Genomic DNA, 16,302 nt, shown 5'->3' with positions numbered 1-16,302 from the left:
TTCATGCTATCTTACTTATTTTCACTTCGGAAAAGTTTGGCTCCTCAACCAATTTTCCTACCTCTTAGTGAAGGCTTCCTTCAGCAGGAAGGGGGGAGGGGTAAGAACATGTTTTTCTACAATACTAATAAATTCTTGTACCGCATGAAGTTCCACAAGTCCTCCAGAATAGCTTTGGTGGAGCCTACAGTGATTACATGAAGGAAGAAGAGTTACTCAGAATTTCTTCTTTCTCCTTCACCCATAGAAGTATTTCATCAGTAGCACACAACTGTTTGGATTTCAGCAGTTATGACTATTTTAACACATTTTTCATGTTATCTGTAACTATCTTTTTCAATCAATCATGTAGCTCATAAAGTTTTTGCACATGTAGGAACTGTGTCTGTGATAATGCATCTACAGTTTGAGAATTAGGTCAGAATATATGTTAAACCATCATTGTTCCACACCCAACATTTTATTCCTATTTTATCTCATTAAATTCCAGTTAACTGTCCTTTGGGTACGTACTATTCTCTGGAACATCATGCATGTGAAAGTTGCTGGATTGGATCATATCAAGATGAGGAAGGGCAGCTAGAATGTAAAAATTGTCCATCTAACACCTACACTGAATATCTCCATTCCAGAAGTGTGTCAGAATGCAAAGGTAGGAAATTTGCAGTCATATAATATGTCAGAAATGAAGGTGACGTCCGAAAGCTCGGAAGACAAAACCTCTGGTCCCGGTGACCGACCTAGATTGGATCTTGCATATAATATTTATTTATTTAGCTGTTGAGGGAACCAGTATCTTTTTATTTAAACATGAAAACAAATGTTTATGCTTGTTTAAATTATGTTTATCTAGATGTTTGGAAACAAAATTTAAATTTAGACTAAAGAAGGTTCTTAAAAATTACTCTATTTTTTATAAAATACACAAATATAAAATAACAAAATATTGTTCATAAATACAACTTTATAGAAAGGTGTGTGTATGCGCGCGCACGTATGAACTATCTGACTAGGGCATCCAGAACAAGTAAACACTCTCAAGAGCTTTGAATCCCCAAAAGTAAAGCTTTATTGGATACACCATTTTGGTACTGAAAAATCAAAACCAGCTCTGGTTTTCCCATGCAAATGCTTGCCTAGTTAAACAGTAGCTTCCCTTTCTCCCCACCCCTGGGTGATCACATTGTCCAATTATGAGATGTCCTTTTGTTATGGGAACAGTCCACCCCCTTCTCAAGCACCTGCAGTCGTGACCTTGATGGCAGTGGTAGGATTCACATTTTTTTTTATTACCAGTTCTGTGGGAGTGGTTTCGTGGGCGTGGCAGGGGAAGGATACTGTAAAATCTCCAGTCAGAGTGATATTTGCTGGTTCTCCGAACTCCTCAAAATTTCCGCTACCGGTTCTCCAGAATTGGGTCAGAACCTGCTGAATACCACCTCTGCTTGATGGTTTCCAGGCTCTCACAATCCGTGCACAACTTCTCAGCACTCCATTCCACCCTTCTCTCTCCCTAGTTCATTGGCAAGTTGAAGAGCAATAAGGTTTGAAAGAAGCAAAGTGGTTCAATCTTGACTTGTGTGTATGTGTGTGTGTGAGAGGAAGGGAGGGAGAAGTGGAGGATAGGGGTGCTGGGTCTGATCACTGCATCTAATCTGTTTTTTTCCCCAAAAGTAGCCAACAAGATTATCTCTTTTTCAAGAAAGCACTTGAAGTTATACAGATAGTCCTCAACTTACCACTATTTGTTTAGCAACCATTTGAAATTATAACGGCACTGAAAAAAGGGACTTATAACCAGTCCTTGCACTTATGACCATCTCAGTATCCCCACAGTCACATCATCAAAATTTGGGTACTTGGCATCTGGCATGTATTTACAACAGTTGCAGTATTCTGGGGTCATGGGGTCACAATTTGGGACCTCCCGGCTGGTTTCTGATAAGCAAAGTCATTGGGGAAGCCAAATTTGTTTAACAACCGGATAAATCACTGAACTGCAATGATTCGCTTAACAACAGTGGCAAGAAAAGTTGTTAAATTGGGCATAACTGATTTAACAATTGCCTTGCTTAGCAAAATAAATTCTGCTCTCAATAACAGTCATAAGTTGAGGTCTACCTGTAGATTTTACCTGTAAAGTAAAATGCCCTTGTAACAATTATCTGATTTCTCTGAAGAATACAAAGTCGAAGCAGCACATCAGATATTATCAAATAGAGGAAAACATCATTAGGAGTAAATAGATTGACAATTTTTGGAAAAGAAAGCTGCAGTGGAAATGAAAGCAATTCTTTTATTGTGATTCTGCAATAAATTGCATTAGAATTAGTATTCTTGGATAAATACATTTGTTTAAATAAATATTTTTACAGAAATGGCTCCCAAAACAGTTCAGGACAATAAAATAGCAATTGAAACACAACAGGTTCAAATATGAGTGAAATTTTTAAATCAGGAAGTGAGAATGAGAGACTAAAACAATTACAATAAGATCCTAATAATTTGCACACTTTTTATAATTTATACTTATTCTTCTTCTTTTGTCTCAGTAATTGTGTGGTCTTTTCAGTGGAGCTAATATATGAGTTTTATTATAACAGAATGCCAATCATCCAAAAAAGCTTCTTTATTCTGTGTGCTTCGCATTTTTATGGTAGAGTAGTTTATGGTTTCAATGGAGTGTTCTAAACACAACACCGAGCTTCTGCAATAAACATATCCATATTTGTGGCAGACTCTCTTTACAAATGGTATTTTGCAAGCTAATACACTTAGCTTGCCCTAGGCTTCTAAATTGCCAGTTACACCTCATTGCAGATACTACTGTTCTGCATTGGATCACTAACTTTATTTTTGCTCTTAATTTTTAGCTGCTTGGAATTGATATGCATTATTTTTTAAATTAGAGATTCTTAATTAGGTTGTACTGTTTCTCATATACTCAGCTCAGTGCAAGCCAGGAACCTCTTCTCCAAACGGCCTTGAGATCTGTGAATCATGTCTCCTTGGCAAATATCAGCCTAACACTGGATCTAAGCATTGCATTTCTTGTCCAGAAAATATGTCAACAGTCAAAAGAGGAGCTGTGGATATATCAGCATGTGGAGGTTTGTGACATCTAGATTCCAGGAAACAGCATGTTGCTAAATACTGTGCAGTATCTATCACTCCCCTTCCCTGATCCCTGCATAACTGAAATATTTTTAAGTAGTAGCATGCATTGTGTCTCTAATCTATCTTATTTATCTAGTGGACCTAAATTTTCTGCACAAAGGATTTGAACTGTAGCCATACTTTAAAGAAACAACCTCCTGAGACCTCTGTTTAGACAAAGTACTTGTTTATGTTAGCAAATATTAGTTTGTAGTTTCCAACAGTGTGCTGGTAACAATAGCAGATTATTTCCATATGTTATTAGTGCTTTTATTTATTTCTTGCATAATATAAACATGGAGAAAAGTAATATTACTTTTTGTCAATTTCTGGCTAAACTTGAAAATAATTTTGCTTGTCCTCTGAAAAATAAATCTGTTTCTGTTGCCAATGCAGAATTAGAAATATGAGGAAAAGTGGGATATAAATCTAACAAATAACAAACAGGCCACATTATTTGGCAAATATCAAGTATTTGACATTTGGTGCTGTTTTGGGGTGATATGTCTATGGACAATCATCCAGGTCATGGTTGTCTCAAAGCCCTTTTTCCAAAAGGCAATTTTTTTTCCTTTGAAAATGTTTCACTTCTCATTAAAGAAGAACTGAAGAAACTTCTTGGATGAGAAGTGAAGTGCTTTTAAAAAAAACAACAACAAGAAAGTCCAATTGCTTTTTGGAAAAAGCTTTTTTGGAGTCATAGTTTGTAACTTCAAGTTATGCAAAACATTGAAAAACATGTCTATTCTCTTTTTCTGATAATTTTGGCCTTCTGAAAACTTAAGTTTGCAGCTGTAAGATAAGAAATTTGGAACTCCCAAAGTACAGATGGATACTTGTTTAATTGTTTTTTATATATGATCTGTTGATTTTATTTTAGGTTAATCTTGCTCTGTGACATTTCTGAATAAACTTATGCATATAAGATTGGAATTTGGGAAACGTTATCTAGATGACAGAGATTTGATACAATAATCTAGTTCTGGAACATTTAAATCCACTCAGTTGATGATATGGTTCGCATCCATCCAAAGCTTTCCATTGATTGAAACAGGTTTTTTCTCTTTTGTAAAACAATGTTAAAATGATACATCAGTGCATGAAGAAAATTATCTTGTATGTTTTGCAGTTCCTTGCCCAGCTGGAGAATTCTCACGTTCTGGTTTAATGCCATGCCATCCTTGTCCCAGGGACTATTACCAACCTGATCCAGGAAAGTCCTATTGCTTATCTTGTCCATTTTATGGAACAACAACGATCATTGGAGCCAGATCTATAGCAGACTGCTCAAGTAGGTTATGTATTCTCTAAAGGGTATGAAAATGATCAGCAATAAACCTAAGGACCGGAAGAGCTTGGCTCTTCATGTATTTGGCAGTAAATGGCTGTCTTGTGCTAAAAGAGAAGTTAGGTTGTGCCTTTGCTAAGAGAATATAGATAGGAAACAGCTGTCGAGATACCATTACACGGTTCACATGGAACAAAAATAAAAAGGAAATGGATCTCAATGAACAGAACAGAACCTCTTTGTATCACAATAGTACTTTGGGAGAGACAAACCCATCCTGTGATCAGCAGCTCCATATTTCAGACAAATCCTGAACAATTCTTTTTGTGGGTCTTACACACCAATCTTCTAGGAAAAGATGATCCATACACATGCTACAATGTCTCCTTCACTTTCTCAACTTTCCTCAATAACCTCATTTTATAGGATAGTTGGGTGTTATACCTCCGATGTTACAGTCCTGATAGCCAGTTCTAGACCTTGATGAGGAATGGGCAAAAAATATTCTGTTCCTGAATTTAAGTTCCTTTTCTTAACTATCATTTCCTACACTGTCACTGCCAGATCTCCAGGTTAGCATAAAATCTGAATTGAGTTTGCATGGATGAAGTATGCTGGCAGTTAAAATACTCAGATTTTATACTAAAACACTGAAGAACCAAACTGATTCTGATCATGACAGGATATGTGACAGAAAGAGTTCAGTGCCTCATCAATAGTAGAAACTGGAGTCCATCTGAAGAAATATAACACATTTTGATACTCATACTTTAAATGAATATGGTTAGATCTCTCTATGTATATCCTCAGCAACTATACTCCTTTTCAGGTATTGCGACATTTATGGTATTAGAGTCTTGACTTCGAAGATTTTGTCAGTGGGATATTTTTTACAGTTGATTTCATGTCAATCCCATTTAGGTTTTGGCTCTACTTTTTCTGCAGCGGAGGAGAGTGTGGTGCTTCCAGTTGCCCCAGAAAATATCAGCAAGGACCCCAAAGTCAGCACCCAGGCAAGAACAGCTGTCGTGATTTCCCAGAATGTTCAATTTATCTGTAGAGAAAGTAGAAAACTGATGGGAAAAAATGAAAATGATGGGTTGAAAGTTAAATGGTTGCTGCCTCTTGTAGTGTTCTTTTTTTAATTTGTATCCCATGCAGCAGTGTCTGCAGCAGCTCACTACTGTCAGAACTTCAACAAATCCACCCCCATTCAAATCATAAGTCTCTAGCCACATCTCAAGAGAAAAGAAAATTGATTTATTAGAAGTGGCCATGTTGGTGTTAGCTGGATGCAGCCAATACTAAAATACATCATTCATTTCCCCCTTGACCCTGGTCTTCCCCCTCACCCCCTGGATGTGACTTCTCCAATGGGACACATCCATCCCCAAGAGTCATCAATCATGCTCTCCAGTAATATTCTTGCGCCCCGACAACTTTGGGCTGCCAGAGTGATTATCTAGGCACTTAAGGAATGCACGGTTTTCCCTCACTCCCTTTTTCTGGCAGCTAAAAAGACCAAAGGAGTATCTTTTTAGTTGACAACTACTTTTTTGGAATGATGAAAGAGGGATCCTGGCAATGCACTGCAAATCCCACCCCTCCTTGGTATGGGTGCAATGGCATGGTGCATGTAGACAAGGAGTAGATCCTGTGGTATAATGCCATCACTCTCCCCCTCTCCACCCCCTGCAGATGCTGGTGATCTCATATGGGTAGTCCTTGATTTATGAACACAAGCATTTCCATTGTTAATCAAGGTGGTTGCTTGTTAAATGAGCCATGCCTGATTTTACCTTTTTTTGCCACAATTGTTAAATGAATTGTTGCAGTTCTACACTTGAATCACCCATTTATTAAGGCCAGCTTTCTTCATTGACTCTGCTTATCAGAAGCCAGCTGGCGAAGGGTGATCACATGACCCCAGCATGCTGTGATAATCGTAAATACATGCCAGTTGCCAAGCACCCGAGTTTTGATTACATGACCATGGGAATGCTGTCAGTGTCCTAAGTGCGAGGACTAGTTGTAAGTCGCTTTTTTCAGTGCCATTCTAACTTTGAACAGCCACTAAACAAATGGTTGTAAATGGAGGATTATCCGGATTTGATTCAAGAAATTTAACATAGTGTACATTCCTTCCCCGCACCATTTTATTTTCACCACGCAGTATTTGAGACCATGGTGCGTTTATAATATCTAATAAGATGTAACATTTAGAGATTGGATAGGAAGTCTGAACCGCAACTTGCTATTGAACAGGTAATGTTTTCTTATATTTTCTTTCCTATATTTTTGCTTTTGTCTTTTCTTCCATTGACAACAGACATTCCACGAATGTTTCCTGCAACCATGCCATAACAGTGGAACCTGTAAACAGGTTGGAAGTGGTTACATTTGCATATGCCCACCAGGATATGCAGGCAAGTAATACGGTTGCAATCCTCCCTAAATATCATGCTTCAACAGGTATATTGCCTTTGAACGAAAAGAAATGTATTTAAGAAGTGTGCCATGAATATTCAAACAAAAAATAGAAACATTTGTTGAAAAGCAGACCCAATTTTTCCTATGAGGGACTAGAGCCTAAAAATTGTGAAAAAAAACAAAAGGTTGGTTGTAGCCTAAAAAAAATGTCAAATAAAAAGTTTGGGAGGTATCCTGTAAACATATTGGAGTGTCTCTGACTATGAAGTAGTCTTTCACAAGATCTTCTGTAATGAAATAAATTTTTTAAGAGATTTGTTGACTTCTTGTTACTGCTCCAAAGCAGTAACTTCTGTTTTGTAGCAATATTTATCTGATTTCCAGCCCCACTTCCTTTAAGTATATCTTTTCATTGCCACATGGTTATTTTGATATCATTTTTATGTACTTTACAGCTATTAGTCTTCTTTTACCTTATTTCATTATAAATGAACAATTTTTGTAGGTCTAAGCAGGTTAGCATCATTTATATTAACTATGAATTTTGCAATTGTCAAAACTAAACGTCACTAGTTATATTAGCCTCTCTGGATATTTATTTCTTTAGACTGATAGCTCTCATGGACCCTTCAAAAATTTTGCACTTAACTATAGTGGAAATAATGAAACTCGCCCCCTCAGTTCTAAGTATAGATTGGTCCTGTACGTATTCAGATAATGACTTCTTGGAAACCCTGCTTATAATCTAATAAAAATGTATGGAATTATTCACTTGATCTGTACTCATACATCAAGAATGAGTAAAACAGGACAGAATCTACGCCTTTTGCAGGAGACCTAACAGTTTAGCAAAACATTTCAACTTCTATATTATTTAAAAATGTATCAGTAAAAGGTCACATAGACCTTGAATACTGCAAAAGTTAGCTGGAAATAAATTAGTGGATTTTTTTATAATAAAGAGCTATGTGCTGGGAATAGGGAGAAACTGAGGGTTGGAAAAAACAAAACAAATGCAAAGGAAAGCAAACAGATTTTTTCATTCAGGAACAGATTTTAGACATTTGGTCCTTAAAAGTCTATGTTTGAATTTTTGTATAGCCAGAAATTTTTTCTGGTGCTGAATTAAATTTGTCAGTCTTTTTGGCAGTCTGCTCGTTTAACAATAAATCGAGAAGCAAGTACAGGTTTAACCACACTCTTCTCCATGTGAAAAATTCAACAATAGAGATGGATACAAATTTCACCAAAAATTACACATTTACAGAGGAAAAGCAGAGGAAAAATGTGAGGTTTTTAAAAAGTAACCTAGCATCACCAATGGATTTGTCTGTTTTATCATGAATTCAATTTTGTTTTATTACTCAGATCAATTAGAATATTTAATTGAAACAGAATGTCTTTTGAGCTTTTGATTAAACAAAAGCCTAAGGCCTGCCTGTCAACAAGCTTGGTAGCAACTAGAACCAGATAGACTCTGAGATGCATTAGCTGTGTGGTTTTCATCTATCCCAGTTTCATATCTGTTTCTAAGCTAGGTATAAATAGATTCAAATTCCCCTCCTCCACAAAAATCACATTTTATTTTTCTATTACTTGATATTTATTTGATGTGTTTTGCACTTTTGGCCTATCCCGATTTATTTTTCTTTGTGTTCTTTTGGGTTGTGTTCTAGGATTAAAATGTGAAAAAGAGATTGATGAATGCAAGTCATCTCCCTGTCTCAACAAAGGGATTTGCAAGGATGGCGCTGCAGCATTCATTTGCCAGTGTCAGCCAGGCTACTCAGGTGACAAATGAACTAAAGCAGTAAAGCTTCATCTCCAGGTTGCAAACTTTAAAAAAAAGTTACGGCTCATATTATTTATTGAGCTTGTGAATATCTTGCCTTCTGTATTTTGCTGGTTTCATAGAGATTAAGGGGTTTATTTTATTTTTTTGGTGAACTGTAGGAAACAGTTCAACATAATTTAATTGCTGTTGTGTGCTGGGCATAGGAAATGATAATGTTTGTTTATAACATTCTAATTATATTAAAAATATCTCCATAAAGGTTTCTTAAATGGCTGCATTCTGAACATTCTTTTGTCACCACTTCCAGTATGCAGCAAATTAGTCAAAACATAGAATAATAGAGTTGGAAGGGACCTTGGAGATCTTCTAGTCCAACCCCCTGCTCAAGCAGGAGACCCAATACCACAGGGGTGTCAAACTGGCAGCCCGCAGGCTGGATGCATCATGTGCATTCCAGCTCCGCAAAGGGAAAAAAGTACGTCATGTGTCGTACGTCATGTCGTACGTCAATACGTCATGTGACAGCAACGTGACACTGTGGGGTTGACACCTGTGCTATACTGTTTCAGACAAATGGTTATCCAATGTCTTTTTAAAGCCTCCAGTGATGGAGACCCACAACGTCTGAAGGCAAGTTCTCTATGGATTGCCTTCATATTAGGGAATGGGTAACAATGGGTTGTCCTGCTTCTCCCTTACAATATGGGGGGAAATGGGTCTTGTTGCAAAATAGCAATACATCTGGCTAAGCTTTTATAACTGAAATTGAATGGAAAGTCACGGGTGTCTATGAATGGAAGGGAAAGGATAAATGCCATCATTTGATCTTACCAGGGTAGTATGGGTCTTCTCCTATAATGTCGGTTGAATTCAACAACCAAAATATAATTATTACGCACCTAGGGCAAGATGGTGGTTAACCATTAAAATAAAAAGGGAAAGATTATAAACCTCTCAATTAGAGGAAGTTTGGCAGATTGTTTTTAAGGTGACTGACTGGATTTTTTCATCTATTTGTTTGGGCTTTTTGCTGTAGCAATAAACTACAGCACTAGATTGTGTCTGCACTTGGTAAATGAATGATAAAAGCTGAAGGACACGGTACACTAAAATCTATATTATTTCATTCAATACAGAAATCCTGTAATTGATAACAATACCAGGTTCTGCTTGCAATTTTCCTAATTAGAAAAGTTTATAATATAAATAACATGGTGAACCCTCGTTTCCAAATTGGTAACATGAATGTAGCTATTTATTTATTTACCTAATTTACAGGCCCCTCCAATCTTTTATGACTGGGCAACTTGCAAAATACAACAATAAAAAAGCAAAGATTAAAACAAAGAATTCCATTGTCCAATTTAAAAAAAAAAGTCTGGAAAAAAGCAACTATCATTCAGGAAACCCAAATTTCACACAAGGGACCTATTCCTCACTCTGGCCCTAGGCCAGGTTTTTAGGGCTTGTTTAAGTAGGGCCAGGGTGGGAACTATATGAATTTGGGGAGGGGGCTAATGATGTTCCAAAGGGCACTTGCTATGAAAGTTATGGTCTGCAGCCAGAACAAAGAAACAAGAATGTGTAATTAATATAGTTGAAAATTTATTATTAACTGCTGTCCTGGAAATTTATACCTCAATATTTTTAGGATTGTATCTTCCATGTGTAAATCCATTGTGTGAACTTGTAAATCTGCATTTATACACTATTAATGTTCTCTGTAATCTTTATTATTTGAAGGCTTACTATGTGAAGAAGATGTAAATGAATGCAATTCAAATCCTTGTCTGAATAAAGCAGTCTGTGTTGATGATATTAACTCTTTCCACTGCTTGTGTCCAGAAGGCTTCACAGGTCAGTCTATTTTATTGATGACCCTCTTCTAATATTTATCTCAAGATGTTTTGTATTGCTTGCAAGATCTTCAAAAAAAGAGAGGGAATTTTAACTTTCCAGTTAAAAAAAAGGATCACATAGTTAGGTGTTATCATGTGTAACTTTCCTTATCGGTAGAAATGAGAAGTCTGTGATATTTTTAAAAAGGGCAATATTTTTTAGTAATTAATTTAATATATTAGCAAAGTTGATTCTTCATTCTCCAGCAAATTTGTTATGTTGAATGCCTATTTCAGGGTTGTTTAAAAATGTATTTGACTTATTAACTTTTTTTTCATCTTCATTATTTTTCATGCATCCAGAGTCTATAAAGGTGAAATCACCTGGTGCTGAAAATGTCTTTATTCCTTTCTTCTCAGGTACTCACTGTGAAACAGAGGTAAATGAATGTCTTTCAAATCCCTGCTTCAACAAAGCTACCTGTGAAGATCGGGTTGCAGGTTTCCATTGCAAATGCTTGCCTGGATTTACTGGTACTCTATGCGAAAAAAACATTAATGAATGTCTCAGTAGACCTTGTAAAAATGGAGCCGCTTGCAAAGACGGAATAAATGGTTATAGGTAAAAAGATTCATGCATATAGCTCTGAAGATATGTATATAAAGGTTTATTAATGCTAATGCAGTATATTTGTTTATTTGCTCACTTGCTTGCTAAAGAGTGGGCAGACATGTCAAACTTGTGGCCCTCGGGCCGGATGCATCATGCGCTGGCCATGCCCATCCCATGTTAGCAAAGGGGAAAGTAGCGATACATCACGTGACAACAATGTGATGCCGCAGGTTTGACACTCCTGCCTTAGGGCCTAAAATATAACAGAATAATTGCTTTTGGAATCCTATCTATGTTAGTCTTCATACAGGAACGTTTCCTTTTGTCTTATAAGTATCTATTCTACTTCTATAAGTGAACATATCTCCAACACTATTAGTGCTTTAATCTACTGATGGAGGTATGGGCTCTGCTGACTGAGTCTACATTCTTTTTCCTATCCAATTTTTTGGCACCCTAGGTTATTGTGTTTCGCTTTTTATTTATTCACTCTGGCTTACGTGTCATTCCAGTGACAGATTACTTCCATATACAGTAATTGTTAAAAAGGGTTAAAAAGTCTAACTGCTGCCTGTCTCTTCCACAGAAATGCATTTGGGGGATTTGTTCTGGATTTTTTTTCTCCTTAGTCCTTGGCTGGGGAGTTTTTTTCTCCATAGTCCGTGGCTGAGGAGTTTTTTCCTCCATAGTCCTTGGCTGGGGGTTCAGCCATTTTTAACCAGGCATGATATTCTTCCGATTAAAATCGGAATTCCGATTTTTTTGGGAATCCCCCCCCTTCTTCTCCTCCTTCCCCTCCCCTCGGAGGCCCCGAGTCAGGAGTTGCTGGCACGGCTCCGCGCGGCTCCAGTCCCGCGTTGCCTCAGGAAGGGAAAGGCAAAAAGGAAGAGCCGCGGCGGCGCTTTGCAACGGCAGCAGCGGCTCCTGGTTTTGCCTTTCCCTTCCTGAGGCAACGCGGGACTGGAGCCGTGTGGAGCTGCGCCGGCAGTAGCAACTCCTGACAGCCCCAGCCGGATACCTGAGCGGAGCCCGGGCGGTGCGAGCGGAGGCCGCTGAGCAGCAGGAAAAGGGAGCTGGGCCAGCCACAGACCAGCCTCCGTGCAACACGCCACCGCCCGGCCCTGGCAAGGGAAAGCAGCGGGCGCTCCCCGGGGGTCTCTTTTGGCCGGCCCCGATTTTTTTTTCAGAGCAGAATATCATGCCTGTTAACTTACTCTTTCTTTTGCCAGCTTTTTCTCCACATCAAATTTGGTCCAATTTTGTTTTGTTTTCAGAGGGTTAGTCTGTTGACAGACAGATAGGCAAGGCAGGCTCCTCAGCCGTTTTATGCAATGTCTTTCCAACATTCTTTAGGGTTGCAAAAATAAACAAGATCCACAATTGCCAGAACTTGTAAACATTTCAAATTCAAATTCCACAATTGATCTTTTTTTTCAATGTCTTACATACTTAAGCTTTCCACTTACCTTCATATTGGTTCTTCATTTCACTTAAGTAACCTACTTTCTATTTTAATACAGCTAGAATGTAATTGTTCAAACTGTAGTAAAGATAATTCTTTCGTTTTCTTTTGTCTTCTCAAAGGTGTCACTGTGTTACAGGATATACAGGGCCCCAATGTGAAGTGAACATCAATGAATGTGAATCCAATCCCTGTGAAAATCAAGGAACCTGTATGGATGCCTTGAACTCATACGTTTGTAAATGTCCTCCTGGCTTTACAGGCAGCAGGTGTGAAACAGGTACCCAGGATCAAAGTATTAGCAAACAATAGCAAGCCTATCTTGCAACAATTCCACAGACTTGAACCGAAACCAGATGACTCCTAAGAATATAGCAGCCTTTGCAAATCCCAGTATACAATAAATAACTACAATAATTCAATATTATATTTATTATAAATTCAATTTTAAACCAATAATATAAATGAGACACTGAAAAAATGTGTTTTGAATGCTGTCCAGAATCCACTAGTGTTGGGTGGCGACTAAATTTAAATAAATAATAATATTTAGAATCTTACCATTCCTTAAATTGCAATTTCATTTTTTATAGAGTTACAGAGTATTACTTGTGTGTTCTTCAAGTACTTGTTAATCAGCTGGAAAAGATTTTCTTCATTCCTTGCTTTGTACTAAAGTACTGTAGCAACTTTTGTGGCCAAGTAGCAAATTATTAAAAATAATATATAAATATTATTTTTAAAATAAAAATTGTTTAAAATTATTAAAAATAGTACAATCATGCAGAAAATCAATCCACGTGGTTGTTAAGAGTCAACATGAGCTTGAGGTAGACAATCTATCAGTTGTAAACTTAATACAGTATGTCTTGGTTCTGAAGAAGTTTATTGTCAATACAGTAAATGTTCTCATCGCTAAAGCATGTTAATTTCCTTCTCCCACTTTTAGTGGTATTTTGAATGGGAAAATATTTCTCTAATTTGCTGTCATAAAATATTTTGTTTCATGAACTGTTTTAAAATCCGTTGGAATTCAAAGATATGTTGGTTTTAATTTAACTTAATTTTCCTTACCAAACTATAGATTCTGTCAAAGCTCTCCTTTTGTCTGTAGCAAACTGGAAGAGTTAGGTTTGCTTAACTTCTGAATACAAGATGAAGCAAATGTAAAAATAAATAAATTAGAGAGCAAGTTAAAACTTTTTAGCTGCAGAGAAAAAAGTGCAATAAAAACAATAAAAAAAACATTTTAGCTGCCACATGGTAATACTGTACACCAAGGAATGTTAACATCACATGACAGCACTAGAGATTTGAGTGCAGATGGAATGGTTTTCATCCATCAGGTTTAACTGTCCAATTATATGATATACCTTCTAAGGCTCAAGGGTCTTTAGATAGAAGAATAGTGGATATTTTACATTGGGCATTTTCTATATAAATCATTTTTATAGGAACATGATGCTCAATATTTTCTTACAACCAGCGTGTCTATTTTGTTTAACATGGCTATATAATTGGAAAAGCCAGAGCCTCCCCAACTTCTCTCTTGCTCTGTTTAAAAATAAGCATTTTCATTCTGTCAATTCTGTCAGCACGATGGGAAAACATAGCTCAAAGAACTGAATCATTTAAGTCAAATATTCATTACAGTCCTAGATTAGGAAGGAAGGTGTAGTACTTCCTAGATTAGGAAGGAAGGTGTAGTAATTGAAAAGCTTAGAAGATAATCAGAGCCCAAAAGATATAAAAGATATATGTATTAAAACAAAGAGTAGACATAAAAACAATTGTTTAAAAGATTCTAAAAGAAGGGGTAGGAACATTAGATGCTTAAAGGAGAGCATTAAAGGTATTGTAGAGCACTCTAATATGAGAAGCTAGATATTCATTAAGGCTTGTTTATGGCAGGGGTTATAATACAAGGAACTTTGAGTGCTATTGTGCAGAACCTGGCAATATTGTATGTTATAGCAGGGTTGGTATCTAAAAATGAGGGTGTATAGAATTGTCCTTTGTGCCCTGAATATTTTTGCAGCAGCAGTGAGGTGAAGGCTACAAAATGTCTCTGTAGTACAGGTGCTGTACAGGTGCTTTCTGTCCAGAGACACAGGGGTATTATTTCTCCAAGTAAGGGATTCCTGTATCATTCACGGGCAGCTGAGTTGAATGCATAACATTGTAAAGGCCCTCCAGTGTTGAAGTACTTTGAGTTTAACTGAGTAGGCAATAGGGGAAAAGAGTACCTGTATTCACTGGCAATACAGATTGGGGTTCTGGCTAGATCCAATTGTTGTTCTGTTTCTGCTATATGCTATTTAGTAAGTACTTTGGCCTGAGCATATCCCATTGTGAAGGAAAGACCTAGAGAGAAGCCCAAAGATGAGATTTTAGTTGCCACTGCCTGTTTCCATGTGTATTGACATCACACCTCAGAGTTAATGGAGCAAGGCCAAGGGGGAAAAAAAGATACTTTGAGACAATTGATGAGTTTGATCATACCCATTTTAACCTCAACTTTCATGAAGCCTGTTCTTAGTCTCAGGGTAGCATTTGAGGCTATCGTTGAATTTGGGGCTTGAAGGGCTGGAAATTTGAATTGTGCAAGTTCTTACAGTGTAAAATTGGAGAAGGAACACAGCTAGCCACCATAAAAGTATTGTGATATTGTCAAGGAACTAAACATTTTTCCTATCTGTTGCAGAGCAGTCTTCTGGATTTAACCTGGATTTCGAGGTTTCTGGAATCTATGGCTATGTTTTGCTTGATGGTATCCTCCCCTCACTCAGTGAGATCACATGTGCATTTTGGATGAAATCCTCCGATACTACAAATTATGGGACTCCAATTTCTTATGCAGTGGAAAATGGAAGTGACAATGCATTCTTGATTACAGATTACAATGGGTATGTGAAGTAGCTACAGCTTCCAGATTATATGTTTGGGGAAGAGATGCAAACTGTATTTTATTGCTTTATCAACCTAACCTCTAGAACTTATTTTTCCATGTGTTCAGTTACACAATAGAGCATTACACATTCTGTATTCAGTGAGTAAGCAACCTATAGATTTGTGAAATATTTCTCCAGTCCATGCCAACACAAGAAAATTACTGTAGCCATTTTTTTTACTGCGCACTTGTACAATCATTCGTGCTTTTGGACACGACCAAATCGGGTCACAACTGAAGTCCGGGAACGGATTATGGTCGCGACCCGAGGCTCCACTGTACTACCTTGGATGGCCCATCCAAATCCTTTTGGCCTTTTTCTTTTTTTCTTCAATTGAAGTTCAGAAACGTCACTAATGCTCAGGCCAGCCATTAACTTTTGCTTGATTATATTCACTCTTACCCTGAAGTCTTTTGAGTTATTATTTTGTCTTGTCCCCATTAGACTATTAAATCTGGCGTGCAGCTAACCTGTTTCATGCAGGTCACTTCCATTTCTCTTCCTTCTCTTCTGATATAGATGGGTTCTGTATGTTAATGGAAAGGAAAGCATTACAGATTGCCCTTCTGTGAACGATGGCAATTGGCATCATATCACTGTGACTTGGGCAAGTGGAGATGGAGCCTGGGGAGTGTACATCGATGGAAAATTGTCTGATGGAGGCAATGGCTTATCTGTGGGAACAGAAATCCCTGGTATGTCTCCCTTCTTTATTTATCTGGCTGTATTTATTTGCCATGTTATTCTGAGATATTTGACTGAAGGGATG

At 37.4% G+C, this 16,302-nt stretch overlaps 1 protein-coding gene across 1 annotated transcript in view; it reads left to right on the top strand.

Annotated features, from left to right (window-relative positions):
- The window catches only part of SVEP1 (sushi, von Willebrand factor type A, EGF and pentraxin domain containing 1), a 134,535-nt gene that overhangs the window by 72,980 nt on the left and 45,253 nt on the right, over nt 1-16,302 (top strand). The window contains exons 17-27 of the mRNA XM_087957594.1: nt 491-652; nt 2,949-3,110; nt 4,286-4,447; nt 5,366-5,457; nt 6,774-6,870; nt 8,551-8,664; nt 10,413-10,526; nt 10,928-11,129; nt 12,705-12,862; nt 15,287-15,488; nt 16,053-16,228. Of these exons, the coding sequence (XP_087813720.1) occupies nt 491-652; nt 2,949-3,110; nt 4,286-4,447; nt 5,366-5,457; nt 6,774-6,870; nt 8,551-8,664; nt 10,413-10,526; nt 10,928-11,129; nt 12,705-12,862; nt 15,287-15,488; nt 16,053-16,228 (1,641 nt within the window). The remainder of the gene's footprint in view (nt 1-490; nt 653-2,948; nt 3,111-4,285; nt 4,448-5,365; nt 5,458-6,773; nt 6,871-8,550; nt 8,665-10,412; nt 10,527-10,927; nt 11,130-12,704; nt 12,863-15,286; nt 15,489-16,052; nt 16,229-16,302) is intronic.

The sequence above is a fragment of the Notechis scutatus genome, chromosome 2 (genome assembly GCF_049901735.1).
Source record: "Notechis scutatus isolate UNSWTSFEM ecotype Mainland chromosome 2, rNotScu1.2, whole genome shotgun sequence".
Lineage (NCBI taxonomy): Eukaryota > Metazoa > Chordata > Lepidosauria > Squamata > Elapidae > Notechis > Notechis scutatus.
This window is presented reverse-complemented; position numbering and strand designations above follow the sequence as displayed.